The sequence below is a fragment of the Scyliorhinus canicula genome, chromosome 7 (assembly GCF_902713615.1).
Source record: "Scyliorhinus canicula chromosome 7, sScyCan1.1, whole genome shotgun sequence".
In the NCBI taxonomy this organism is placed as follows: domain Eukaryota; kingdom Metazoa; phylum Chordata; class Chondrichthyes; order Carcharhiniformes; family Scyliorhinidae; genus Scyliorhinus; species Scyliorhinus canicula.
The window spans coordinates 200,863,129-200,889,981 of NC_052152.1; the positions used below are offsets into that span (position 1 = coordinate 200,863,129).

General features: G+C 49.1%; 1 protein-coding gene across 1 annotated transcript in view; it reads left to right on the forward strand.

Annotated features, from left to right (window-relative positions):
• The first annotated feature begins 922 nt into the window (after nucleotides 1-922).
• The window catches only part of pnp4a (purine nucleoside phosphorylase 4a), a 37,167-nt gene continuing 11,236 nt past the window's right edge, over nucleotides 923-26,853 (forward strand). The window contains exons 1-4 of the mRNA XM_038803703.1: nucleotides 923-1,059; nucleotides 17,081-17,244; nucleotides 18,339-18,442; nucleotides 24,121-24,296. Coding sequence (XP_038659631.1) covers nucleotides 1,037-1,059; nucleotides 17,081-17,244; nucleotides 18,339-18,442; nucleotides 24,121-24,296 — 467 coding nt within the window. The 5' untranslated portion in view covers nucleotides 923-1,036. The remainder of the gene's footprint in view (nucleotides 1,060-17,080; nucleotides 17,245-18,338; nucleotides 18,443-24,120; nucleotides 24,297-26,853) is intronic.

Below are 26,853 nucleotides of genomic sequence, written 5' to 3' on the forward strand. Positions count from 1 at the left end.
AGCAGCCGTTCCGTTATTAAAATGGAGGGCTAATCGGCGCCCGCATGACCGCTCGCTGGAGAGGCGGTCAAATCACAGGGGTCGTTCCCATTAATGGGATTTAGATTGGCTGTAATTGGTGATTAGTGCTTCCTCGCCATCCCGGTGCAGACTCCTCGGGCTGGTTTCTCCGTCCCGCCGCGCCAGATTTCTGGTTCGGCACGCCGGCGGGATTCCCGGTTTCGCCGGGGTTTGGCATTGCAGCCCCACGCCATCGGGAAACCCCTGGGCTGCCGGCAAAACGGAGCATCCCGCCGGCGGAGAATCCAGCCCCTCATCTTGCCAACGGGAGCGGACCGGTTAGATCGGCAAACCGATCGGCGCCAGGCACGGTTACCGATTTTGGCCTCCTGCGATCCAACGGCCGGTACGTCACGCCCTTAGTCTCCGAAATGGAGAATTTCGGCCCTTACCTTTTTGACTCTTGGGCTTTCAATTATTGGCTACATCTGCTTGTTGTGGTATTGAGAATGCCGGGTGCGTTTCCCATGGCCCTGTCCAGGAATCCCACCAGGAGCCAAAACCGCATTGGACAAATAATCCAGAAATCTGTAAGAAGCTAAACTTTCTCAAATTATATTCTGTGAGGAAATACAAACACACTAATCCTTATGCCAAAGTGTTAAAGTCCTTTTCTATCTTAACTCACTCAAAACCATTTACATTTTGGTCACATGCAGTTAATTCATCACTTGACTGACTACCTTCCTGAAGAAGACCATTTTTATTGCATTTAACAATTAATTACTCCACCCTACGGCCAGCCAATCATATCTTTATATCATCTTACATGAACCAATTGCTTGGATCGTGGTAGGATGCCAATTTGGAATTCATTATTCCTTTCCTGATATATAACTTGATGGTTCGGAGCTAGTGAACCAACGAGAGGTCACACAGCAAGCAGTGTCTTTACTGAGTTAGTCGGCTGTGAAAGAATCGAGTGTAAGTCTCCTGTCTTTGAAGAGAGAAAGAAGCAGACTTGATATTTGACACAATGCTTTCTGAAGATCAGATCTGGTAAGTTATCATTTAATTTTACGCCTTAGTTAATCACCCATGGTATTGCTCATGTCAAGGCTGGGTAGTATGTTAAACACTGCAGGCACAAGGCAGGTAGTACATGTGGTACAGCTGACTCAAGTAGTGCAGGAAGTTCGCTGAGCATTGTCGGCACAATTCTACTGTACAGGTGGAGGTTGTCCAATTAGTTTTGTTCCTTTACAACCAATTGCCCTGGATACTATAAAGGGCAACATCCTGAAGTCAGTTACTTCTCAATTGCTACTTAGTGTGATATTAATCCTACTCCATTACTAATCACCATGTTAGAATTTATTATTGACGGTTAATGAACAAGTAATCGACTCAGATCAATGGATTGTTGTCAGTAAGGGCACTTACGAACATGATGGAGTTGAGGTGGGAAAATAGGGCTGAACTATGGGTCAAACATTATTCAATAGGGGAAGCAAAGGCCTGATTTGTCTACTCCTGTTCCTACACTGGAAATGTTTTTTTTTCTTTTAAATTTAGAGTACCCAATTACTTCTTTCCAATCAAGGGGCAATTTAGCATGGCCAATCCACCTACCCTGTACATGTTTGGGTTGTGGGGGTGAGACCCAAGCAAACATGAGGAGAATGTGCAAACTCCACACTGACAATGAACCGGGGTCGAACACGGGTCCTCAGTGCCATAGGCAGCAGTGCTAACCACAGTGCCACACTGGAAGTGTATTCTTAGCATGATGCACATGGTGCTGCATGTTGTCACGTATCTTCAGATACCAATCACTGTCAGCTACAAAGTAAAAACTTCAATTTCTTTGCTCCCAACATGGACTGGCAATGAAAACCTACATCAAGACCATCAGTTATGTCCCCCTTGTAATTTTAAATGACAGAATATTGGGGACTGAGCTTCAACTGGAGCACAACACCAGGATTGTTAAACTGTCTCCCACACTGATATAACACGATACTGGCATATCGCCAAACAATGATAGCCCTTACAGAAAATACTTGTATTTGTAGGGCCACCATTGGATAGAGGGAAAGTACAAATCGGTATTTGTGAAGAAGGTTCATCGTCCTGAGGCTTACAACAGAATCATTCAAGGGTGGGATTTTCCAGACCCCACAGTGGGTTTTGTGGGGGTGGCTCACCGCTGATCCCCGGTGGGATCTTCCAGTGCCATCAATGTATGCCTGCCCTTTTGCATGGCTCGCCTGACCCACCATCGGGGGAAGGGGGGGGGGGGGGGGGGGCAGCTGCCTTTGGCAGGTCCAGATTATCCCGCCCATATATCTTTGCAAATGTATCTTCTGATGAGTTTGTAGAGCTGTTTAATGTCCGCACTGAGCAATGGAATGGATGCTATTCCAATGTTCAGCATTGAGGATCCCACTTTCAGCAGTTTGGAGCAGACTGCTTCTACTCTGGCAGAAGGGGAAAGTTTCTGCTGCTACTGAATTGGGGTAGAAATTGCTCCGGGCTGCTCGGCTGCACACGGGCAGTGTGTGTCGGCAAACATTGCACTCCACTGCAAAGCTGCCAGATGGGAGATCACCAACTGACCATATGCATGTTGGTAGATCCAGGAGCAGTACAATGCAACCTTTAAACACTCTGTAAAAACACACTTACGATTTAGAAAAGAAAGGGCAGCTGGAAATCTTCCACCTCATTCACTTCAAAATCAGGGTGAATTACATTTCACCCAGGTTCAGGCGATTGTTATCAGAGCTGGACTCTGGGAGCCTTTTAATCGAAGAGAGCTGGAAACCGTGCTGTTGTAACCATGAACATTTACACTATTTACAGAGATGGACTTTGGCAAGGCTCCATTGGTGCCTTTTTTCTCCTCGGGTTCAATGAGTAGGGAAAAGTAGTCACCCAAGGACCCAGATAGTCTGCTTTCCCCTTTTGAGGGGGAGAGCTGACCAATGGTGATTTAACCTGAGGGGCAAGGTTGAGACGGCGGGGCCTCCGTGAGTAATCTCAGCCGGTACGGGAATTGAACCCGCCCTGTTGAACTCCGCTCTGCATCATGAACCAGCTGTGTAGCCAACTGAGCTAAACCGGCCATCTCGGGTTCAATCACATGTGACCTGGCATCATTAGCTATTAACCCTTTAAACTACACAAACCTTACAGATTTGCTCTGAAGTCTCCAGCAATCGGAAATTAATCTCCACGACACCGCTGCAGGGAACAAGCAGGAGAAGAAATATAGGGGGCGTGATTCTCCGAAATGGAGGCAGAGTGTCTGCGCCATCGTCAACGCTGTCGCATTTCACGACGGCGAAACGGGCGCGGGCACTACCGATTCTGGCCCCCACTGGAGCGGTTCACGCTGCTCCAGCCTCCCTTGCCGACACCAACTGGACGGCGCGCCAACCCGTCCATGTGCGGGGGACATCCTCAACGTGCCGGCCCCGACACAACATCGTGCGGGGGGGGTTCATGGGCCGGCCGCGTAACAAAATAGGGCCGGTGCTGGAGAGTCAGCCCGCCAATCGGTGGGCCCCAATCGCGGGACAGACCCCATCGGACGCCCCCGACCCAGCGCGCAGCTTTCCCGCCGGCTGCGAGCAGGTGTGGACGGCGCCGGCGGGACTCTGCCATTTCCACGCAGCCGCTCAGCCCATCAAGGCCGGAGAATCGGCGGCCCCGGCCGCGGACAATGACTGGCGACGTGCCGATTCACCGCTCCTCGGAGAATCGCGTCAGGGTGGCGTGGCGCGGTTGCGGACAGCCCGGCACACGGCTCGGAGAATCCCACCAAAAATTCTGATTTTTCATTGCATTTTTATTCATCTTAAATTAATTTTTTTTATTTTTTTTTTTAAATATTGGAGCTGGGGAATTAAAGGCTGCTTGATTGACTAACAGGAATCATGCAATGGCCAAGGCAGACAAGCTTTTTTTTTAATTTGTACTTGGGATGTGGGGGTAGCTGGCTTGCCCATCCCTAGAGTGGCTTGCTCGGCCATTTCAGTGGGGTGGGCGGGGGGCAGTGTCAACCACATTGCTGTGTTGGTCTGGCCAGACCGGGTAAGGACGGCAGATTCCCTAAAGAACATTAGTGAACCAGATGGGTTCTTACAACAATGGTTTCATTGGTCATCATTCAACTTTTAATTCCCGGTTTTTATTGAATTCAAATTTCGCCATCTGCCGTGGTGGGATTCGTCCCCGTGTCCCCAGGGCAAACGGTTCTGAACCGTGTGCTGGAAAATGGGATTAGGGAAGGCGGTCACAGAGTGGGATTGTCGCTGGGCTGATAATCCAGAGACTCAGGGTAATGATCGGAGGACCCTGGTTTCCCGCGCCATGTGAAGCCGGGCCGTTAAAATGTTCACCCATAGGATCTATTCACGTTTGGAAGCAAATAGACTTATCAGTGATAGGCAGCATGGTTTTGTGCGGGGAAGGTCATGTCTTACAAACCTAATAGAATTATTTGAGGAAGTGACAAAGTTAATTGATGAGGGAAGGGCTGTAGATGTCGTATACATGGACTTTAGTAAGGCGTTTGATAAAGTTTCCCATGGCAGGTTGTTGGAAAAAGTGATGTTGTATGGGGTTCAGGGTGTACTAGCTAGATGGATAAAGAACTGGCTGGGCAACAGGCGACAGAGTAGTGGTGGAAGGGAGTGTCTCAAAATGGAGAAGGGTGACTAGTGGTGTTCCACAGGGATCCGTGCTCGGACCACTGTTTGTGATGTACATAAATTATCTGGATGAAGGTATAGGTGGTCTGATGAGCAAGTTTGCAGATGATACTGTTGCTCATTATCCTTTCCCTTAATTTGCTCTGTTTTAATTACCTTTGCTCTAGAGTCGCCAGGTATCTTTCTGATACCGCCACAGGGTTTAAAACCAAGTACTGATCAATACTCAATACACCAATTAGTAAGTTTGAAATCAATACACATTTATTATACACCCAGTCAATTACTACTCATGCATAAACTCTATTTACGAAAATACAACTGCTACTAAAAGCCTATACTTAGCTTCGAGTGGCCCACCAGGTGGGAGGAACAATGGCCATTGTCCAGTTCTGATACTGCTGGCTTCGAGCTGGTACGGAATAGTAGCTAGGAGCGTCTATCTCGTAGCATGCGTTGACTTGAGACTTACTTGGTTGATGCAGCTGTTAGGCAGGTCTCTCCACACTGAGAGCCAAGGCCAAGAGAGCGAACTGAACTTGGGGACTCTATCTTATAGTCCCCAGGGGTTTTGCGCCCTTCTGGGTGGACCCTGGACTTGGTCCCAATTAATTGGACCATGTCCCAATATTTCCCATCGATTTTCTCCAATACCGGAGTTGTTCCCTGATCGTTGGGCGGGCCCTATGTGGCCGTTGGCCTGCCTTTGTTTTAGCTCCCACTGACGCCGGGGAGTCTGTCTTGGTCTCAATTGTTTCAATGTTTCTTTTTGTCCCTGGAGATAGCTCATTAATATGTTAATGGATATTGGTTTCAGTTCTGTCTGGGTTCTGCAAATCTTAATACTTGTTTTCTCTGATTGTCCGTTTTTCCCTGCACTCCTTGCGAGTATCCATTTTGAATCGGGATGTGGCCACCCCAGGTGGCTACAATACTAAGATTGGTGGAGTTGCAGATGGCGAGGAGGACTGTCAGAGAATACAGCAAAATATAGATAGATTGGAGAGTTGTGCAGAGAAATGGCAGATGGAGTTCAATCCAGGCAAATGCGAGGTGATGCATTTTGGAAAATCAAATTCAAGAGCGGACTATATGGTCAATGGAAGGGTCCTGGGGAAAATTGATGTTCACAGTGATCTGGGAGTTCAGGCCCATTGTACCCTGAAGGTGGCAACACAGGTCGATAGTGGTCAAGAAGGCAAACAGCATGCTTGCCTTCATCAGACGGGGTATTGAGTACAAGAGTCAGCAGGTCATGTTACAGTTGTATAGGACTTTGGTTAGGCCACATTTGGAATACTGCGTGCAGTTCTGGTCGCCACATCACCAGAAGGATGTGGATGCTTTAGAGAGGGTGCAGAGGAGGTTCACCAGGATGTTGCCTGGTATGGAGGGTGCTAGCTATGAAGAAAGGTTAAATAGATTAGGATTGTTTTCGTTGGAAAGACGGAGGTTGAGGGGGGACCTAATTGAGGTATGGACAGGGTGGATAGCCACAATCTTTTTCCAAGGGTGGGAGTGTCAATTGCAAGGGGTCATGATTTCAAGGTGAGAAGGGGAAAATTTAAGGGAGATGTACATGGAAATTGTTTTACGCAGAGGGTGGTGGGTGCCTGGAACGCTTTGCCAGCGGAGGTGGTAGAGGCGGGCACGATAGCATCATTTAAGATGCATCTGGACAGATATATGAACGGGCTGGAAACAGAGGGAAGTAGATCCTTGGAAAATAGGCGACAGGTTTAGATAAAGGATCTGGATCGGCGCAGGCTGGGAGGGCCGAAGGGCCTGTTCCTGTGCTGTAATTTTCTTTGTTCTTCTTTGTATATTCACCTGAAGAAGGAGCCGCGCAGGCTGGGAGGGCCGAAGGGCCTGTTCCTGTGCTGTAATTTTCTTTGTTCTTCTTTGTATATTCACCTGAAGAAGGAGCCGTGCTCCGAAAGCTCGTGTTTGAAACAAACCTGTTGGACTTTAACCTGGTGTTGTAAGACTTCTTACTTTGTATATGACAGTGTATTTGTTATTTCAGAAATGTTGATGAGGCATGAATTATTGAGATAATTAACTTAATGACTGACGTGCTGCTTTTTCATTTTTTAAACGGATTCATTAGAACTTGCCAATAAAATATTAACTCTTTCTTTCCTTTGGGGATTTGGAGATTTCAGCCTTGCTGCTGTGGAGTTTTGCTTGCGTCAATGGTCTCTCCATTTTTTTTTTTTCATATCAAACAGATCTAAATCCTCCCCTTTGACAGAAGACGTTCGATGACCTTCCTGCTTTTTTAGAACATACAGTGCAGAAGGAGGCCATTCGGCCCATCGAGTCTGCACCGACCCACTTAAGCCCTCCCTTCCACCCTATCCCCATAACCCAATAACCCCTCCTTATCTTTTTGGACACTAAGGGCAATTTAGCCTGGCCAATCCACCTAACCTGCACGTCTTTGGACTGTGGGAGGAAACCGGAGCACCCGGAGGAAACCCACGCAGACACTGGGAGAACGTTCAGACTCCACACACAGTGACCCAGCGGGGAATCGAACCTGGGACCATGGCGCTGTGAAGCCACAGTGCTATCCACTTGTGCTGCCCCAACCTTTTTTTGTTTTTGCACATTAGTCTGTATCCTGGGCTGGAGGTGTCCGCTCCTGAAGGCCCCTAACCTCCAGCTCAGCAGAACCAATTTCCTTACTTTGGTCCAGCTGAAGCCAGTTTAAAGTTAGCTTAGCATTGCCAAATCTCCAGGATTGTGCCTGGAGTCTCCAGGAATTGAAGATTCATCTCCAAAATACTGCACCGATCAAACCCAGGAGAAAACCGTGGGGAAATTAGCAAGACATCCTGTGAATTTTTTTTCCTTCCCTTTTTGAGTACTTCCGTTTACTGGTTATGAAAATATGAGTGATGGGTTGAAAAAATTAAAAAAAAAAACAACTGCACTCTCTCCAACTCGTGGCCTTGTCCCTTCCCTCTGGTCACATTGCTCTCACTCATATGCCTCTGTGACACGGAAAAGCAAAGGTGCCGTCCCCATTTTGCAGCTTCTTTGCTATGATGTGCACTTTTTACCCTAATGTGGCACACTCTGTGCCCTCCCTTCTGGATGCCAGAGTCTGGGATGGCCAAAAGTATCTGTCCTTCTCAGGCCACAGGTCCCACCTTCCAACTCCTGTGGGTGACCGCTGCACAACTGTGTTTGAATGTGTTGAAGTTCTGGGCACTTGTTGAAAACTTTTAAAGCTCTCCAAAGGGTATCTGACCTCTCAGACGGTACACCTGACCTTTCCAACAGGTATATGACCGCCCAAAAGAGTGCATTGTCATAATAGAACATAGAACATAGAACAGTACAGCACAGAACAGGCCCTTCGGCCCTCGATGTTGTGCCGAGCCATGATCACCCTACTCAAACCCACGTATCCACCCTATACCCGTAACCCAACAACCCCTCCTTAACCTTACTTTTATTAGGACACTACGGGCAATTTAGCATGGCCAATCCACCTAACCCGCACATCTTTGGACTGTGGGAGGAAACCGGAGCACCCGGAGGAAACCCACGCACACACTGGGAGGACGTGCAGACTCCGCACAGACAGTGACCCAGCCGGGAATCGAACCTGGGACCCTGGAGCTGTGAAGCATTTATGCTAACCACCATGCTGCCCAAAATGTACACCAGTATATCATGGTGCAGACACACACTGATGGACACACACGGGGATCAACATGTACAAACACCGCAGCCAATCACCAGTTAGAATACACACTATAAAGGCAGAGGGCACCACGGTTCCAGCATTCTGGGTGCTGCCCCTTGGTGTAACAAGAACTCGCCCAGCACAGACTCGCACCACGTGCTGAGAGAATCAACTGGTTCGGACAAGGCTTAGGTCTCTAGTTTAAGTTAGCATCATTTAGACCCATAACTCAATAAAATTGAGTTGAACCTTCATCAGTGTTGGAAGTGTCTGTTCATCTCTCAAGTCTACACTAGCCAACACTTCATGGTACCAGAGGTTGATGGATGCTACCACTTCTGAGACCTGCCTTTCAGTGATCTGCCTTTCACCAGTCTCGCGCCATCCTACAAAATGGACTCCGTTCGCCCGCCGCCACCTCGCCGCATTGCTGGAAATCTGGGCTCGAACTGGAAACATTTCAAACAGCGCTTCCAGCTGTACCTCGAAGCCAGGGACCTGGAAGCTGCCTCAGACGCACGGAAGATTGCTCTCTTCCTCTTCACAGCCGGGGACCACGCTCAGCACATTTTCAACTCACTCACCTTCAATGAGGGGGAGGACAAATCAAAGTTTCAAGACCTTAATTCTAAAGTTTGACAGCCACTACGCGGTCGAGGTCAACGAGAGCTTCGAGAGATACACGTTTCAGCAGCAAATTCAGGGTAAGGACGAGCCTTTCCAGTCGTTTATTACCCACCTCCGCGTCCTTGTGCAGTCCTGCAACTATGGGTCCACCTCTGACTCTATGCTCCGTGACCAAATTGTGTTTGGCGCCAGCAGCTACTAAAAGTAAAGCAGCTCACTCTCTCCATGGCCATTGAGACCTGTGTACTTCATGAACATGCCTCCACGCGCTACCCCTGCATCCAGGCTGAAATGGTGCGGCAAGCCCCTTTACGAGGCAGAACGGGTCCAAATTATTAAACCTTTTCAGGCTCTGGATTTGAACGATGGCGGCCATTTCGAGCACTTTTCGCGGAATTACACGCAGCGAGCGTGCTGACGCACAGACCACTTCGCGCAGGTGCGCACCACGCTGGATCGCCCCGTGCATGTCCGGTGGCTCGACGAACGACCGGGCGTGCAGCAACTGCGGCTCCGCCCACTTAAAGCAGCAATGTCCCGCGAAGTCCCGACACTGCCTGCAGTGTGGCAAACGAGGCCACTACGCTACAATGTACAGATCTTCCCTGCCTGCTGTTTTTAGGAGGTCCACCCAGCCCCACAGAAACGTCAGGGCTATCCAGCCTGCCATCAATGAACCTACTCCAGACCTTGCTTCCGACTGTGCCTGCGATGACCCACAGGTCCCGTTCCAAATCAGCGTCGTTACCACGAACAGGATGTCCCCCAAGCGTGGCACAGAACCCGTCCATGTCCACAGCGTCGGCCAGGATGATGAGTGGTGTGCCACCTTTACGGTCAACCGGTCCCCTGTCTGGTTCCACCTGGACACTGGCGCTTCTGCCAATCCCATCGCGTCGTCTGATTTTCGCAAGCTCTGCGTACAGCCTGCTGTCCTGCCATCCGCGTGTAAATTGCTGGACTACAATGGCAATGCCATCGCCGCTAGCGGCTCCTGCCGCCTTGAGGTGACACATCGTGCTCACACAGCCATTCTCCCATTTGAGATTGTTGCTGCCTCAAAACCCTCCCTGCTTGGTGCGCAGGCATGCAAGCTGCTCCACTTAGTGCAGAGAGTACACTCTCTCTCTTCAAGCGATGTGTCTGCATCCTCTGACACAGACTTCAGGGCACAACTCTACTCCATCATCCAGCAATACCATGATGTCTTCGAAGGCACGGGCACGCTCCCGTACACGTACAAAATCTGACTCGAGCCCAACTCCACGTTTGTCGTTCACGCACCTCGCAGAGTCCCAGCCCCCCTCAAGGACCGCCTCAAGCAACAGCTCCAGGACCTCCAGGACCAAGGAGTCATCTCTAGGATCACAGAACCCACAGACTGGGTAAGCTCCATAGTCTGCATCAAGAAACCGTCCGGCGAGCTGCGGATCTGTATTGATCCTAAAGATCTGAATCAGAATATCATGCAGAAGCACTACCAGATTCCGAAACATGAGAAGCTCACGTCCGAGATGGCCCACGCCAAACTATTCTCAAAACTGGATGCCTCGAAGGGTTTCTGGCAGATCCAACTAGATGAGTCAAGCAGGAAGCTGTGTACGTTCAACATACCCTTTGGCAGGTTCTGCTACAACTGGATGCCATTAGGCATCGTTTCTGCATCCAAAGTTTTCCATCGGATCATGGAGCAGATTGATGGAGGGGATCGACGGTGTCCGGATGTATTATCTGGTCAACCACCCCGCAGGAACACATTTCCCGCCTTAAGCGTGTTTTCAGGCGCACCCACGAACATGGTCTCCGCCTCAATAGGGCCAAATGCTCCTTCGGCCAGTCGAGTATCAAGTTTCTGGGGGATCACATCTCCCACCAGGGGGTGCGTCTGGACAAGGACAAGATTGCAGCTATCGCGTCCATGAAGATGCCCGAGGACAAGCAAGCGGTCCTCCGGTTCCTGGGTATGGTAAATTTCCTTGAAGTTCATCCCGAATCTCGCCTCGCACACCACGGCCCTCAGAGACCTGATTCGCAAAACCACAGATTTCCGATGGCTCCCCGCTCACGAGCGTGAATGGCAGGAGCTGAAGGCCAAGCTTTCCACGGCCCCAGTGTTGGCCTTTTTCAACCCCACCAAAGAGACCAAAATCTCTACTGATGCCAGTCAGGTCGGGGATTGGTGCCGTGCTCCTGCAACGAGACGAGGCCTCGTCATGGGCCCCCGTTGCGTATGCGTCACGGGCAATGACTCCCACAGAGCAGCGTTATGTGCAAATTGAGTGTCTCAGCCTTCTCACTGGAGTCGTGAAGTTCCATGACTACGTCTATGAACTTCCGCAGATCACGGTTGAAACCGACCACCGCTCGCTGGTAAATACTATCAAAAAGGACTTGAATGACATGACGCCTCGCCTCCAGCGTATCCTACTCGAGCTGCGCAGGTACGACTTTCAACTGATCTATACCCCTGGCAAGGACTTTGCCATTGCCGATGCCCTCTCAAGGTCGATCACAACTCCGTGTGATCACGACGGCTTCATTTGCCAAATAGATGCTCAAGTTCAGTTTGCAGCCTCCCATTTGCCAGCTTCGGATGCACGACTGATGCAAATTCACCGTGAGACAGCGGCTGATCCAATTCTGCAGCAGGTGATGTGTCTAATGTCGGACGGATGGCTCAAGGGCCAATACCCGCAATTTTGCAATGTCCGCGATGACCTGGCGGTTGTTGACTGGGTGCTCCTGAAATTGGATCCCTCAAAGCATGCGCCAGCTAGTGTTGGAGCAACTCCATGAAGGCCATTTAGGAATCGGGGAAATGTCGCCGCAGGGCCAGAGAAGCCGTCTACTGGCCGGGCATCAATGATGACATCGCCAATGTGGTGCTCAACTGCTCTACCTGCCAGTGTTTTCAGCCCGCCCAACCACAGGAGAGCCTGATGCCCCATGAGCTCGTCACATCGCCTTGGACCAAAGTGGGCATCGACTTGTTCCATGCATTGGGCAGGGACTAAGTCATCATCATCGACTACTTCTCCACTTACCCGGAGGTCATCAGGCTGCACGATCTCACATCCTCGGCTGTGTTCGGGGTGTGTTTAAGGAGACATTTGCCCGACATGGCATTCCGCTGACAAGTCATGTCAGACAATGGCCCCTGTTTCGCGAGCCAGGAATGGGCCGGCTTCGCCCGACACTAACTTTGAGCAGGTTACGTCCAGTCCCCTATACCCCCAATCCAATGGGAAGGCGGAAAAGGGTGTCCACATCGTCAAGCGGCTCCTCAGCAAGGACTCCGGCTCTGATTTCCATCTTGCTCTGCTAGCCTATCGCTCCGCCTCGCTCTCCACCGGCCTGTCGCCTCCTCAGCTACTAATGAACCGCACCCTCAGGACGATGGTGCCATCGATTCTCACTCCCAACCTCGTCATGTCTCCATGCTCCACCGTATGCACATGTCTCAACTGCCGGCAGAAAACTTCCTACAACTCATGGGCTGCTGACCTTCCCGACATCCATCCACACAAGGTTCTCATCCACCTGCCGGATGGTGGCTGGTCTGCGCCTGCTGTCGTTTTAAGGCCGGTGCCCCCCCCCCCCCCCCCCCCCCGCTCCTTCTTGGTCCGCTTACCGGATGGATCCATTCAGCGCCGCATCAGGCGTGCTCTTCGCCTGGTTCCAGGGTCGTCACGGGATCCTCCGACCAGCTCTTCTACTGATCCCACCGTGGACTGTATGGCGCTTCTGGTCACTACAGTGCTGCAGCCCTCCCGGCTCCTGAGCCGCCAGCCATTGCCCCACCCTTGAAGCGGTCAACCAGAGTTCGTCGCCCACCTCAGAGACTGAACTTATGAACTCTGTACACATGTGGACTTTCTGAAATGGTTTTTTTTTCTATATCCTTCATTGTTGCATTCGTTATCCAGTGATTTGTAAATAGATTCGTTGGTTGTTCCAGTTCATGGTAGTCATCTGCACCAGGCACCTTCCTCTGTAAATAGTCTTGTTCCCTGTATATAGCCTTGTACATATGTCTTCGTACCTCACACGTAGCTCGGTACATTCTCCACACACCCATTATCACATGCCTATATCAACATTTTTTATAAAAGAGGATGTCATAATATACACCACTATATCATGGTGCAGACACACACAGGGACCAATCAACATGCACAAACACCACAGCCAATCACCAGTTAGAATACACACACTATAAAGGCAGAGGGCACCACGGTTCCCGCTCATTCTGGGTGCTGCCCCTTGGTGTAACAAGAACTCATTCAGCCCAGCACAGACTCTCACCACGTGCTGAGAAAATCAACTGGTTCGGACAAGGCTTGGGTCTCTAGTTTAAGTTAGAATCATTTAGACCCAGAGTCATTGTGTGTTAGTTAGAAGTAGTTAATAAAATTGAGTTGAACCTTCATCAGTGTTGGACGTGTCTGTTCATCTCTCAAGTCTACACTAGCCAACACTTCATGTGTGACCTCTCCAAAAGGGGATATGACTTCTCCAACAGGTACCTGACTCTCAAAAGGGTGCATGACCTCACCAAAAGGATACATGATGTTTCCAACAGATATCTGACCTCTCCAATGGGTACATGACCTTTCCAAAAGGGTACCTGATCTCCCAAAGGATGCCTGATGTCTCCAAAGGGTACAGGACTTCTCAAATAGGTACATGAAGACTCCAAAGGGCAGCTGACCTTGCCAAAAGGTTGCCTTATCTCTCCAAAGAGTACCTGACTTTTCCAAAATGATACCTGACCTCTGCTCTGTATACACCTTTAGTTGAAAATCACAAGTCTCATGAGGTGTGTTCTGGAAATCTCTCTGACAAATATCATTTCCGATTGACGTCAGCTGCATTTTTGAATGTGTTGCTGCCTCTATGAACCGAGCATGTGCAAAATAGGTCCTGCGCCTGTTCACCAACCAGAGAAAATGGTGTGTGGTGGAGATGGAGTCGGGGCTTCTAAATTCAGCGATGTGGTGCCATTTTTGCCTCCGGCATGGATCGCTCCCATTTCAGAGAAAATGCACACCTGAGAAGTTGCTTTCACCTGGTTGGGAAATCTAGAACAAGGGGGCTCAGTTTCAGGATTGTAATGATGCACTTTCACAGACCTCATTAGAAAGATATTTATTAATCAGAAAAACTGCAACAGTATAGCAACCACACGGCTGCCCTTAATTCCCTACATGTCTCCTGCCTAAGCGAGGGCTCCACCACTTAGGATGATTACCCACTCTGTGCCCCAATTGGTTCCCCCAGCCTTACTCTGCTGTGTTGCCCTTAACGGGACAATCTCCACAAATCACCCACATCCCTCCCCCTTTAACTCCTTTACACAATCGGTCCTAAATTCTAACTGAACCTTATACACATTAGCTGGACAATTATCAATCGAGTCTCTGAGGGTTTTTTCTGTTTCTTGTAGAGCGACACAGGATTGACATTAACAGGAAGGGCAAAAATGGGTACCCACTCTGGCACAGGCAATTCATCGCTATTTGCTTCCATCGAGACATCCGTTATGTCTATAGCATGTCGATCAGGTACTCTGGTTCCTACGGGTTTGGAAACATTTCTTGATGGCAACACTGACTGCTGAGCATCTCTCTTCTGCTCGAGGGGTCCACATGTTTGTGAACGATCCTTCCCTCGTGTCCACTTGATACAACAGGGCTCGTGTCTCAGAGACATTAATTCCGGGGATCCAAATTGGTCCCCTACGGAGATTTGATATTATGTACTTAATATGTTTTTTTAATGCAGTGGTGAAGGCTCATTGAAGAGATCTTGAGGCCTGTGTGTTTAAACATAAACACTTTTATTGGCAGGCTTTGTCATTGCTCATTGTTCATTGCTCATTGCTCAATGTCCTTTATTTGGTCATTTATTGTCTTTCTTAGCCCTCCTTCTGAATTCCTTCTTATCCCTCCTTCAGGGGTCTTTCTTATCCCTCGTTCAGGGGTCTTTCATTGCCCTCCTTCTGCTGTCTTTCTTAGCTGTCCTTCTGGAGTCTTTCTGTGCCCTCCTATCTGAGGTCTTCTGTCTTACCTTTGAGGTCTTTGTTGCCTCATCTTTTGAGGTTGTTGTCACCTCCTCAGAGGGCTTCCATTGCCTCTTCCTTGATGTCTTCATTTCCTCCTCTGAAATCTTCCATTGCCTCTTCCTTTCCTCCGCTGAGGTCCTGTGTTCCCTCTTCCTTGAGGTCTTCATTGCTTCTGGACCTTTGCCCTCATTCTGGGATGTTCTCCAATTTTCTTTTTGTCAATAGCTATTTGTTCCTTCCTGTGGTTGCCACTTTAAGTGCATTACCTCCATAAATGCATTGCCACTTTAAGACTGTCATCTTTCTTCACTGAACTGTGAGCAGCTGTCAGCTTTCTCTCTGTCTTTTTGCCATGCTTTTGAAGTTTTGGCACAAACCTAGCTGCTCCTTTTTGAATTTATTTTTAAAATTCCACTCTTACTGAAGGAAAGCCCTTTTAGCGATCTTTGGGTTTGTTTTCCTGGCCGTTTGGAGAGTCCTCTTTTTTTTTTTTTTTGTCCTTTTTGATGTACCGGGTTGTTTTTTTTTTTTGCCAATTGCACTCAGACGCTGGTGTTGTTGAGGTCCAAGAAGCTGTTGTTTGTAAAACTTTTTTTAAAAACAGGTTGAAAATGTCTCTTGTTTGAGGTCCATCAGGGCAGCAATTGCTGCCAACGAACCCCCACAGATCTCTGGATAAAAGCATCATCTCTTTCGCCCCACAGATCTCTGCTCCCACATCGGGGGCTGTCAGTTTCAGCTACTTGATTTTCCCGTTCCTGAAACTCACTTGGACTTTTTCTTTTCTTTAGCACTTCAAGCACTCCTTTCTGTGTTCTCTTTTTGGGGAAAAAAACTTTGCGGCAACACTTTTTTTTTAAACTTAAAGCCACAGCTCTTGCTACTCAGGGTTATTTTCTCTTGATTTACGTTCTCTGTTTCTAAACTTTTGACTGTACCGGCCAATTCTGGTTTGTTCTGTATCTGTAAATAACAAGGCGTCCACTTGATGTCCTACTCCACACATTATGGTCGACTTTTCTTTTTATTATTCATTTACGGGATGTGGGTGTTGCTGGTTAGGCCAGCATTTAGTTCAGGGGCTGGTTTAGCACAGTAGGCTAAACAGCTGGCTTGTAATGCAGAACAAGGCCAGCAGCATGAGTTCAATTCCCCTACCGGCCTCCCCAAACAGGCGCCGGAATGTGGCAACTCTGGGCTTTTCACAGTAACTTCATTGAAGCCGACTTGTGACAATAAGCTATTATTATTATTACCCATCGCTAGCTGCCCTTCACGAGGTGGAGGTGAGTTGCTTTCTTGAACCACTGCAGTCCCCGAGGTGCAGGTACACCCACAGTGCTGTTAGAGAATGAGTTCCAGGATGTTACCTCCGTGACGGTGAAGGAATGGCTTTATATTTCCACGTCAGGGTGGTGAGTGACTTGGAGCGAAACCTCCAGGTGGTGGGGTTCCTATGTATCTGCTGCTCTTGGCCTTCTAGATGGTAGTTGTTGTGAGTTTGGAAGGTGTTGTCTAAGGAACCTTGGTGAGTTACTGCAGTGCATCTTGTAGATGGTACACACGGCTGCCACTGTTCATCTGTGGTGGAAGTTTGAATGTTTGTGGAAGGGGTAGCAATCAAATGGGCTGCTTTGTCCTGGATGGTGTCGAGCTTCTTGAGTATTGTTGGAGCTGCACTCATCCAGGCAAGTGGAGAGTATTCCATCACACTCCTGACTTGTGCCTTGTAGATGGTGGACAGGCTTTGGCGAGTCAGGAGGTGAGTTACTCACTGTAGGATTCCTAGTCTTTGACCACTCAGTACACAGGTACACCAAACAAAAATCTGCAGTACAAAACACTCAGATAGACTGCCTGACATCAAATGATAAACAATCTTATTGACACATTTCTTCAGGTCCCAGTTTGAAGAAATTGGCGTCACCCTGTTTGCTGTTGGTGATTATTTAACCGTGAATATTATTTCAGTTACGAAACCTACCAGGAGACGACAGATTGGCTGCTATCGAGGACCAAACATCGACCAAAGGTGGCAATAATCTGTGGCTCAGGACTTGGGATGCTTGCTGAGGCACTTGCAAACCAGGAAATCTTTAAATACACCGACGTTCCCAACTTTCCGCAAAGCACAGGTATGGAACTGAGCTCACTGAGGGCTATCAAGAGATACCCTAAACTTTGACGCGATTTGATACAGTATATAAGGAGAAATCGTTTTCGGTCACAAAAAGGCCGGTATCAAAAGGACACTGATTTAAGATAATTGGCAAATGAACCAGAGGTTAGCAAGGGTTTTTTTTTAAAAAAACACTTTCCCCCAGCAAAGTGTAATTATTTGAAATACACTGCCTGAAATAGTGGTGGAAACAGATTCACCTGTAGGTGATTCCGAAGGCAATTGGATATACACCTGAGAGAGGGAGAGATTGCAGGGTTACAGGGAAATGGGAGTAATTGGGTGGTCTCACAGGCATAATGCACAGAATAACCTCCTTCAATTCTATCATTTATTCTGAGTAGTTTCTAATTATTTAAAAATATGAGTTAGAATTACAGATAATTCATTTTTACAACACAAGGAGGCCAGTCAGTCTGCGAGGCCCATGCCAGTCCCTTGAAAAGAGCATAAATAAATATAGCACGCTTTTTCAGGTTTCTCAGTAGCATGAGAGGAACAAGTGCAAAAGGACTTAAAGGTAAATTTTAGGATGAAAGTGGAGAAGTTCTTTCTCACAGGAGGACCATCCATCATTGACCTCTAAGTAGGGCAATGGCTGTAAAACCGTGGAATCATTGAAGAACTATCGAATTCCACAACGGCAGGCTGTTAGTTTGTTGTGGATGAATTGGGTAGCGCAGAATGAATAATTGTCTTCATCCGCACCTACGTTAGGATTGGGAATTGGGTTGCAAACCTACATTACATCCCGGTCCCCAGCAACTTCTTCATTTTAAAATTCTCCATGGATTCAACTCTTCCCTATTCTGTAACTTCCTCCAGTTTCACAACCAGCTCCACCAATTCTGGCTTCTTGGGTACCCCTGATTTTCGTCCCTCCGACATTGGCGACCATGCCCTAAGTTGGTCACACTCCTGTCAAACATCTTGTCAAATTTCACAATGTTAAAGGTGCAATATAAATTGTTGTTGGTGATGGAGGCTGGTTCGGACAAGTTGCTAACTTCTTGTTGCATATCACCCATTGTTATCTCTTTCTCTATCCAGTGCAGGGACATGCTGGCCAGCTGGTATTTGGAGAGCTGAAGGGGAAGGCATGCGTCTGCATGCAAGGGCGTTTCCATAAGTTTGAAGGATACCCACTCATAAAGGTAATGGTGACAATTTTTGATTCCCAAGGTCAAATGCGAGTGATACATTTTGGTAGATCCAATTCAGGTGGGAGCTACAAAATAAATGGCAGAACCATCAGGAGCATAGATACACAGAGATCTGGGCGTGCAGGTCCACAGATCATTAAAGTGGCAGCACAAGTGGGAATGGTGGTAAAGAAAGCATATGACCTGGTTGCCTTCATCAGACGGGGTATCGAGTATAAAAGTTCGCAAATTATGTTACAGTTATATAGAACGTTGGTTGGGCCACATTTGGAATACTGTGTCCAATTCTGGTCACCACACTACCAGAAGGACGTGGAGTCTTTGGAGAGAGTACAGAAAAGATTTACCAGGATGTTGCCTGGTATGGAGGGTATTAGCTATGAGGAGAGATTGAATAAACCAGGCTTGTTCTCCCTCGAGAGACGGAGGCTGCGGGGCAACCTGACAGAAGTTTATAAAATTATTGAGGGTTTATATATGGAGGCTTTTCCTAGGGTGGAAATGGCAATTACAAGGGGGCACAAGTTCAAGGTAAGGGGGATAGGTTCAGTGGAGATGTATGGGGGAGGTTTTGTACACAGATGATGGTGGTGGCCTGCAATGCACTGCCAAGTGAGGTGATTGAGGCAGATACGTTAGTGAGCATTAAGACGTATCTAGATAGACACATGAACAGAAGGGGTATAGAAGGATACAGGCAGTTAGTCTAGATAGGACACGTGATCAGTACAGGCTTGAAGGGCCTGTTACTGTTCTTTGTTCTTTGATAATGTATAAAATGTTTTGCTAGTAGCGGGCATGTTGTCAGATACTGGCATAGAGCAGCGCACCCAGCTAAGTGGCATCTGCAGCACGGGTATTCCAAGACGAAAGGTACAATTTCCCAGAAGTGAGCTTCCTTGCAATCTCACCGCTTTCAAAACATCGACCAAAGCAATTTCTGTTGTGTATATTTTACAACCTCAATACATCTCAAAGGGCTATACAACCAAGGGGGTACTTTTTAAATATAGTTGTTGTTATTGTTGTAACGTGAAAAATTCAGCAACCATGGGCGAAATTCTCCGGCTTCCCACAGGGTCGGAGAATCGCCCGGGGCCGGCGTAAATCCCGCCCCCACCGTGGCCCGAATTCCCCGCCACCGGGAATTGGCGGGGGCGGGAATCGCGCCGGCCGATCAGCGTGCCCCCTGCGCCGATTCTCCGGCCCGCAATGGGCCGAAGTCTCGCCGCTGAGAGGCCAATCCCGCCGACGTGGTTTCAACCACCTCTGGTGGCGGCGTGAGCGGGCCCCCAGGGTCCTGGGGGGGTGCAGCGCGATCGGACCCCGGGGGGGGTGCCCCCACAGTGGCCTGGCCCGCAATCGGGGCCCACCAATCAGCAGGTCAGTGCTGTGGGGGTACTCTTTTTTTCTTCCGGCGCCGCCACGGTCTCCACCATGGCGGAGGCGGAAGAGACGGTGGTGACGTCCGTGGCCACAGACGCACCGGCGCATGTGCAAACCGGCGAAGGCCTTTCGGCCAGCCCCGACGCCGGCCGGCAGGCGTCAAAGGCCGTTGGCACCAGTCGGCGTGGCGCCAACAACTCCGACGCGGGCCTAGCCCCTAAAGGCGCAGAATTCTCCGCACCTTTGGGGAGGCCCAACGCCGGATTGGTTGGCGGCACTCCGCGACGCTGGGACCCCCTGCCCCGCTGGGTAGGGGAGAATCCCGTCCCATATGTACACAGTGAGCCCTGATAAACAGAAATGTGATCATGACCAGAAAATCTGTGTTCAGTAAGTAATGTTGGTTGAGGAATAAACTTAAATACAGCCTTTATATCACATCTTTTCAGGCAAAATATCTGGACCCAGGGATCCAGGCCAACATTCTGAGGACAGGGGTTCGAATCCCACCAGAGCAGTCGGTGGAATTTAAATTCAATTAATAATCTGCAATTGAGAATCTAGTCTCAGTCGTCATAGAATCCCTACAGTGCAGGAGGAAGGCATTCAGCCCATCGGGTCTGCACCGACCCTCCGGAAGAACACTCTACCCAGGCCCCAATCCCACCTAACCTGCACATCTTTGGACTGTGGGAGGAAACCGGAGCACCCGGAGGAAACCCACGCAGACACGGGGAGAACGTGCAACCTCCGCACAGGCAGAATTGAACCCGGGTCCCTGGCGCTATAAAGCAGCAGTGCGAACCACTGTGCCGCCCATATACTCATTGAATTTTGCTTCTTCCCTTGTAGGCGGCCGAACTACTATTTCACCCAACCTAGGGGCTCATTAAAATCAGGGGCTGTTACACAAACGAAGATAATTCTGATGCAGAGTTTAATTGATAAATGACCTACCTCTTGTACTTGTAATGTGGTTTTAAGAATGTTCCAAGATTATTACTGAGGTAGAGTGGCCTCTTTAAGGAGCGACCATTCGTGGGCCACAGAACCCGCCAGAGCCTATCACCAGGGGCACGCAAACTCTAGCCTCGGGAAGAGAGCGCGGGGCTCAGGGAACAGGGGCTCAATGGGTGTGGACCTGGGAGTCGAGGAGTAAAAAGACCTGTTTATATACTGCTGTGCTTGAACATAGTGAGAAGTCTCACAATACCAGGTTAAAGTCCGACAGGTTTATTTGAAATCACAAGCTTTCGGAGCGCTGGCTTTGAATAATGGCACCAACTTTTATGGGGGAGGATTTCCAGTGTTTTCTCCAGACCAACAATATCCAGCACATTCGCACAGGCCCTTATCACCTGGCCTTGAATGGGCTGGTGGAAAGAGCAGTGCAAACTTTCAGATCTCAAGCTCGCCAATTTCCTCCTTTCTTATAACACCGTCCCCACATTACCACCGGGGTAACGCCAGCAGAACTGTTGATAGGCTGTTGTCTCTGTACTCGGTTAGACCTCCTGGTCCCCAATTTGCTGAAGGCAAGGCAAGCTACGCAAAATAAATACTGTGGCTCAACCAAAGACCCTTCAAAGAAGATTATCTATTTTTTTTTTGTTTGAAACTTCGGGTTGGACTAACATGGTTACCTGGGAGAATGGTAGCAAGGTCTGATCCTGTACCTTATTTGGTTGACCTACAAGGGAGAGAGGAGCAAAAGCACGTGGACCACGTAAGAAGGAGATCTTTAGACAACCACTATCTGTCACTGGTTTCACTACCTCGATGGTGAAAGAACCTGTCAAAGAACTGGGGTGTTCTCGAAGTCGCCTGATAGGGTGCAATCCCTATCACCACAGTTTGTGGTTCTGCCCTCGTTATAAATAGTTATTTGGTATTATCTTGTAATGTATATAATTTGAGGAGGTAGGGATGTGGTAACGTGATCCCTTTAAGGAATGGTCATTCGCGGGCCACATAACCCGCCTAAGGTGTATCGCATAGGACCGCACAAACCCTGGCCAATGGGAAGGAAGTGTATGGTGTGGGGATCCGATCAGGAAGGATTTAGATGTCAAGGACTAACGATTTGCATTTCAATTGCTGTTCCTGTACATAGTTTAACCTCATTGTCTGTTTCACTTTGTGATTTAAACAGCCTCCACATTGATACAGTGCACGATTACAATGGCCCTCGGCTTTGCTCCGATCTACGGGTTTGCCTTTAATACGTAACTGGAAAAAAGCGGCAAGTGCAAAGCTGCCTGAAATAAAAGCTGCAAACTCTGCAGTTTGCATCCTCTCGGTAACCACGCAGATAGACATGTGGGGCATCTCGCTATGTGCCCCATTAGTTACTCGCTAGGGATTGAAAAGTCCTGCTCGGGGAGTTTCCGGATGAGCAATCTCCTAACGGGGCAGGGAGGGCAACACCTGGGACCTCCTCGTATATTAAAGATGGAAAAAGAGAGATGATGAGCCCATTTTAAATGTAACCTCAACAGTATCAGTAAGGGGCAGCACGGTGGTGCAGTGGGTTAGCCCTGCTGCCTCACAGTGCTGAGGTCCCGGGTTTGAACCCGGCTCTGGGTCACTGTCCGTGTGGAGGTTGCACATTCTCCCCATGTTTATGTGGGTTTCACCCCCACAACCAAAAGATTTGCAGGCTAGGTGGATTGGCCATGCTAAATTACCCCTGAATTGGAAAAAATGAATTGGGTACTCTAAATGTTTTTTAAAATATTTTTTAAAAACAGCATCAGTACGATACTGAAGACTTGGTGTTGAATTATGAGACAGGGGGCTTGTATTCCCTTCAATAAGGATGTTTGAGGGTTGAGTTGAGCGTTAAAAAGGAGTTTCTGGGGCAGATAGATATGGAGAAACTATCTCATGGGGGGAATCGAGAACAGGGACGTGTCATTTCGAGATTATAACCAGGTTCTTCAGGGTGGAAATCAGGAAGCAGGATTTTACAAGGAGTGCTAAAGAAATCTGGCATTCTCTGTCCCGAAAACTGGTGGATACTTGTGGACAATTGGAACTTTCAAGGATGCAATTAGTAGCTTTTTGTTGGGGGAAGGTATCAAAGGAAGAATGCAGCAATGGCAGGTAAATTGAGTAAAAGCATGGAGGCTCCTCACCCAAGAGATGGCGCATGCCTCTGCATAGGATAGTGAAGCAAAAATAACACTGGAATTGTGGAGGAAACCGTTGGAATGGATAAAATGGAATTTACAAACCACCAACGCGACAGGAAATCTGAGGGACGATGGTTGTAATTCGCCGCCCATGCATCGTGTGTAATCATAATGCGAGCTAGGGCGAGCCGAAAGGTTTTCTTGGAGATCGAAAATAGTGCGAGGCTAGTTGAAATGGTTAAAGATGTGTTGATTGAGGGTGTCACGGTGGCGCAGTGGTTCGCGCTGCTACCTCGCAGCACTGAGGACCCGGGTTTGATTCCCGGCTCGAGTCACTGTCTGTGCACGTTCTCCCCGTGTCTGAGTGGGTTTCCTCCGGGTGCTCCAATTTCCTCCCACGAGTCGTGAAAGACCTGCTTGTTAGGTGAATTGGACATTCTGAATTCTCCCTCTGTGTAGCCGAAAAGGCGCCGGAATGTGGCGACTAGGGGCTTTTCACGGTAACTTTATTGCAATGTTGATGTAAGCCTACTTGTGACAATAAAGATTATTATTATTATTATTAATAAGATGTGCAGGATAGGTGGATTGGCCACACTAAGTTGCCTGTAAATTGAAAAAAAAGAATTGGGTACTCTAAATTTAATGTTTGGTGTTCATTGGTAAGCTTTACAAGTTGATAAAGTGATTTTCTAACGATCACTTCCAAATTCCAGCAACTTGTCATTCTTTAAAGAGTTCCTAGCGCGCCTGGTACTTGATGATGACTGAAATAGTTTCACGTCATCAGGCTTAGAATCATAGAATCCCTACAGTGCAGAAGTCCATTCAGCCCATCGAGTCCACACTGACCCTCTGAAACAGCCACTCGCCTGCACTATCCTAGGACACGAAGGGGCAATTTATCATAGCCAAACCATTTAACCCACACATCTTTGGACTGTGAGAGGAAACCGGAGCACCTGGAGGACATCCACGGAGACACTGGGAGAACGTACAAACTCCACACAGACAGTCATCCGAGATCGGAATCGAACCCGGGTTCCTGGTGCTGGCAGCAGTGCTAACCACTGTGCCAGCCAGGATATGAAGGCCAGCGGTAGGTCACTCCAGGCAACATTAAACTGTGTCTCTCTCCGTGTTTCCAAGGTGACGTTTCCTGTCCGAGTATTCCGATTGTTGGGTGTTGAAGTCCTGATCGTGACCAATGCTGCAGGATCGGTTGCCGATGGCTACAACACAGGAGACATCATGATCATTAAGGATCACATTAATCTGCCAGGTCTCGCTGGCCAGCATCCCCTCTGCGGACCCAATGACGAACGGTACGTAGCTATGCAGGTTTTATACAGTCTGTGGTGATATGCATCACCGTACATACACAAGGGGGTTAAATACACTACAACTAAGTAAACACCAGAGGGAGCACCGGAGATGTCATGATATGCAAACATGCAGCTAATGAACACTTAGAATAGGACACAACCAAACATGCAGCTAATGAACACTTAGAATAGGACACAACCAAACATGCAGCTAATGAACACTTAGAATAGGACACAACCAATGAGCAGTCAAGACACCCAGAGGTGGCATTACCACAACCCATATAAAAGGACAGGGCCCACATGCTCTGTCTCTTTCCACAGACAGACATCTAGAGAGTGCATCAGGGTTGATCAGAAGCATCACACCCAGCACGTGGCTTAGAGCAGGCTGGTTTAGTTAAACTGAGTTACTACAGTTAGATTAGCAGGAGAGTCAAACTCCTTTTAAGAATTGTTAATAGTTCAATAAACATATTGAACTCATTACAAAGTCTGGACCTTCCTTTGTCAGAGCATAAATCAAGGAATCGGCTTATGCTACACGAAGAAGCATAACCCAGCACTGTCCAAGCTTTGATATTATGCCAGGGTGCAGCATGGGCATGACCCCCCCCCCCCCCCCCCCCCCGCCCCCGCCCGGTGATTGTACCTAGCTGGGTGTCCTAGAGGCTTCTGTTCACCTGTCTACCGCTTTTCAAAATCTGTTATTACATAGAATTTACAGTGCAGAAGGAGGCCATTCGGCCCATCGAGTCTGCACCGGCTCTTGGAAAGAGCACCCTACCTCCTACCCAAGGTCAACACCTCCACCCTATCCCCATAACCCAGTAACACCACCCGACACTAAGGGCAATTTATCATGGCCAATCCACCTAACCCGCACATCTTTGGACTGTGGGAGGAAACCGGAGCACCCGGAGGAAACCCACGCACACACAGGGAGGATGTGCAGACTCCGCACAGACAGTGACCCAAGCCGGAATCGAACCTGGGACCCTGGAGCTGTGAAGCGATTGTGCTATCCACAATGCTATCGTGCTGCCCTAATGATTCGGGCTGCGTGACATCATGGCCCAGGGGGCTGGACGTCCGAGCATGGGAGGGGATGTTATAGTGGGGAGGTCCGCGAATCTTATTTAAACATATTATAATGGGGTTCCTGCCATTACATGGCAGGAGCCCGGTCATGTCACTGGCAGGGGGCAGGGACAATTGAGCAGGAAAATCCCGCCAGTGTAAATACTGTTTTGGGGCTCCCACTCAATTCCCCGTCCCCTCAGTCATTCCCAAAAAATGGCCATGGGAAATCTCCCCCCACCCCATAATTTTAAATATCTCGGTCACAGAACAACCATTCTGCCTGGCTGAGACGTAGGTTGAGGGGCGGCCAAATGGAATTCATTAAAATAAATAGGGGACTTATGGAGAGATGATTCCACTTGGGGGGAGGACTGAAACTAGGGGGCAATTCAGCGATGCCCGGAGCAAAACCGGACACAACGGTGGAACCATGCGAGAGCCTCAAATTGGCCTCCGCACCAGATGCTGAGCCGGTCGTGAGTCGCCCGACTCGTTCCGCCTGACGTGATCTGGACCTCGTCAACAAGGGAGAGATCCATATCTGCATATTTAAATGAGCCGTCAGGCTTAGGTTTGCCTGGCGTGGAACACTGAATTGCATCCCGCTTTACGACCACAGGGAGATGGTAAAGCTATTGCAATTCAGCTCCAGTGGGAGAAAATAGGACGGGATACTCCGTTGCCCGATGCCGAAATTGTGTTTGCCGATCAGGCAGAAAATGGGCTCTGATGGCACAATCGGGGCTGGTTTGACGGCGGTCAGCCATGCTCCGGCCCCTCAGAAATGGCGGCATCACGTCATGCGCTGTTGCAATGGAATTGGCGCGTCATGAGCCGGCCGTCCTGTGGTGGTCCACCTCCGATGGGCTGAGTTCCCGAAGGCGCGGGACATGTCAGCCGTGCGGGAACCAGGCTTGGTGGCTGCGGACTGTATCCAGCGCCGCCACACTTGGCCGGGATCCGTGCCACTGGCCGGGATGTGGGCGGAGGGGGGTGCTTCTGTGAGGGCTGGGGGGGACAGGTGGGGGTGGCCAGGGGGGAGGCTTTGGGGTCGCAGATGGCGGGTCGGTTCCGCGCACGGCCGACGCCATGTTGGATGGCACGACCACTGCAGGTCGTCAGCCATGCGCGATCCGGGAGCCGTCCGTTTTCGGCGCAGGAGTTTCACCCAGCGCCACTGCTAGCCCCTCACCAGTCCCGGAATCAGTTGAGGGGTCAGCGCCAATTTTTTTTTTTTTTGGGTTGTAAAAGACCACACTTGCTCCACTGGTGCCAGCACTGAGATGCTGAAACAGGGAATCCAGCCCGGTGTCACCCAAACAGAGAACCAGGGACCTCAGCGCCATGAGGCAGCTGTGCTAACCACTGTGCCGCCGTGCTGCCCTGATTTCTAGGGCTTTGACCCGGTGACAATGATGTACGGCGATATGGTGTGGGGTTGGAGGGGAACCTCCAGGTGCAGGTGTTCCCAATG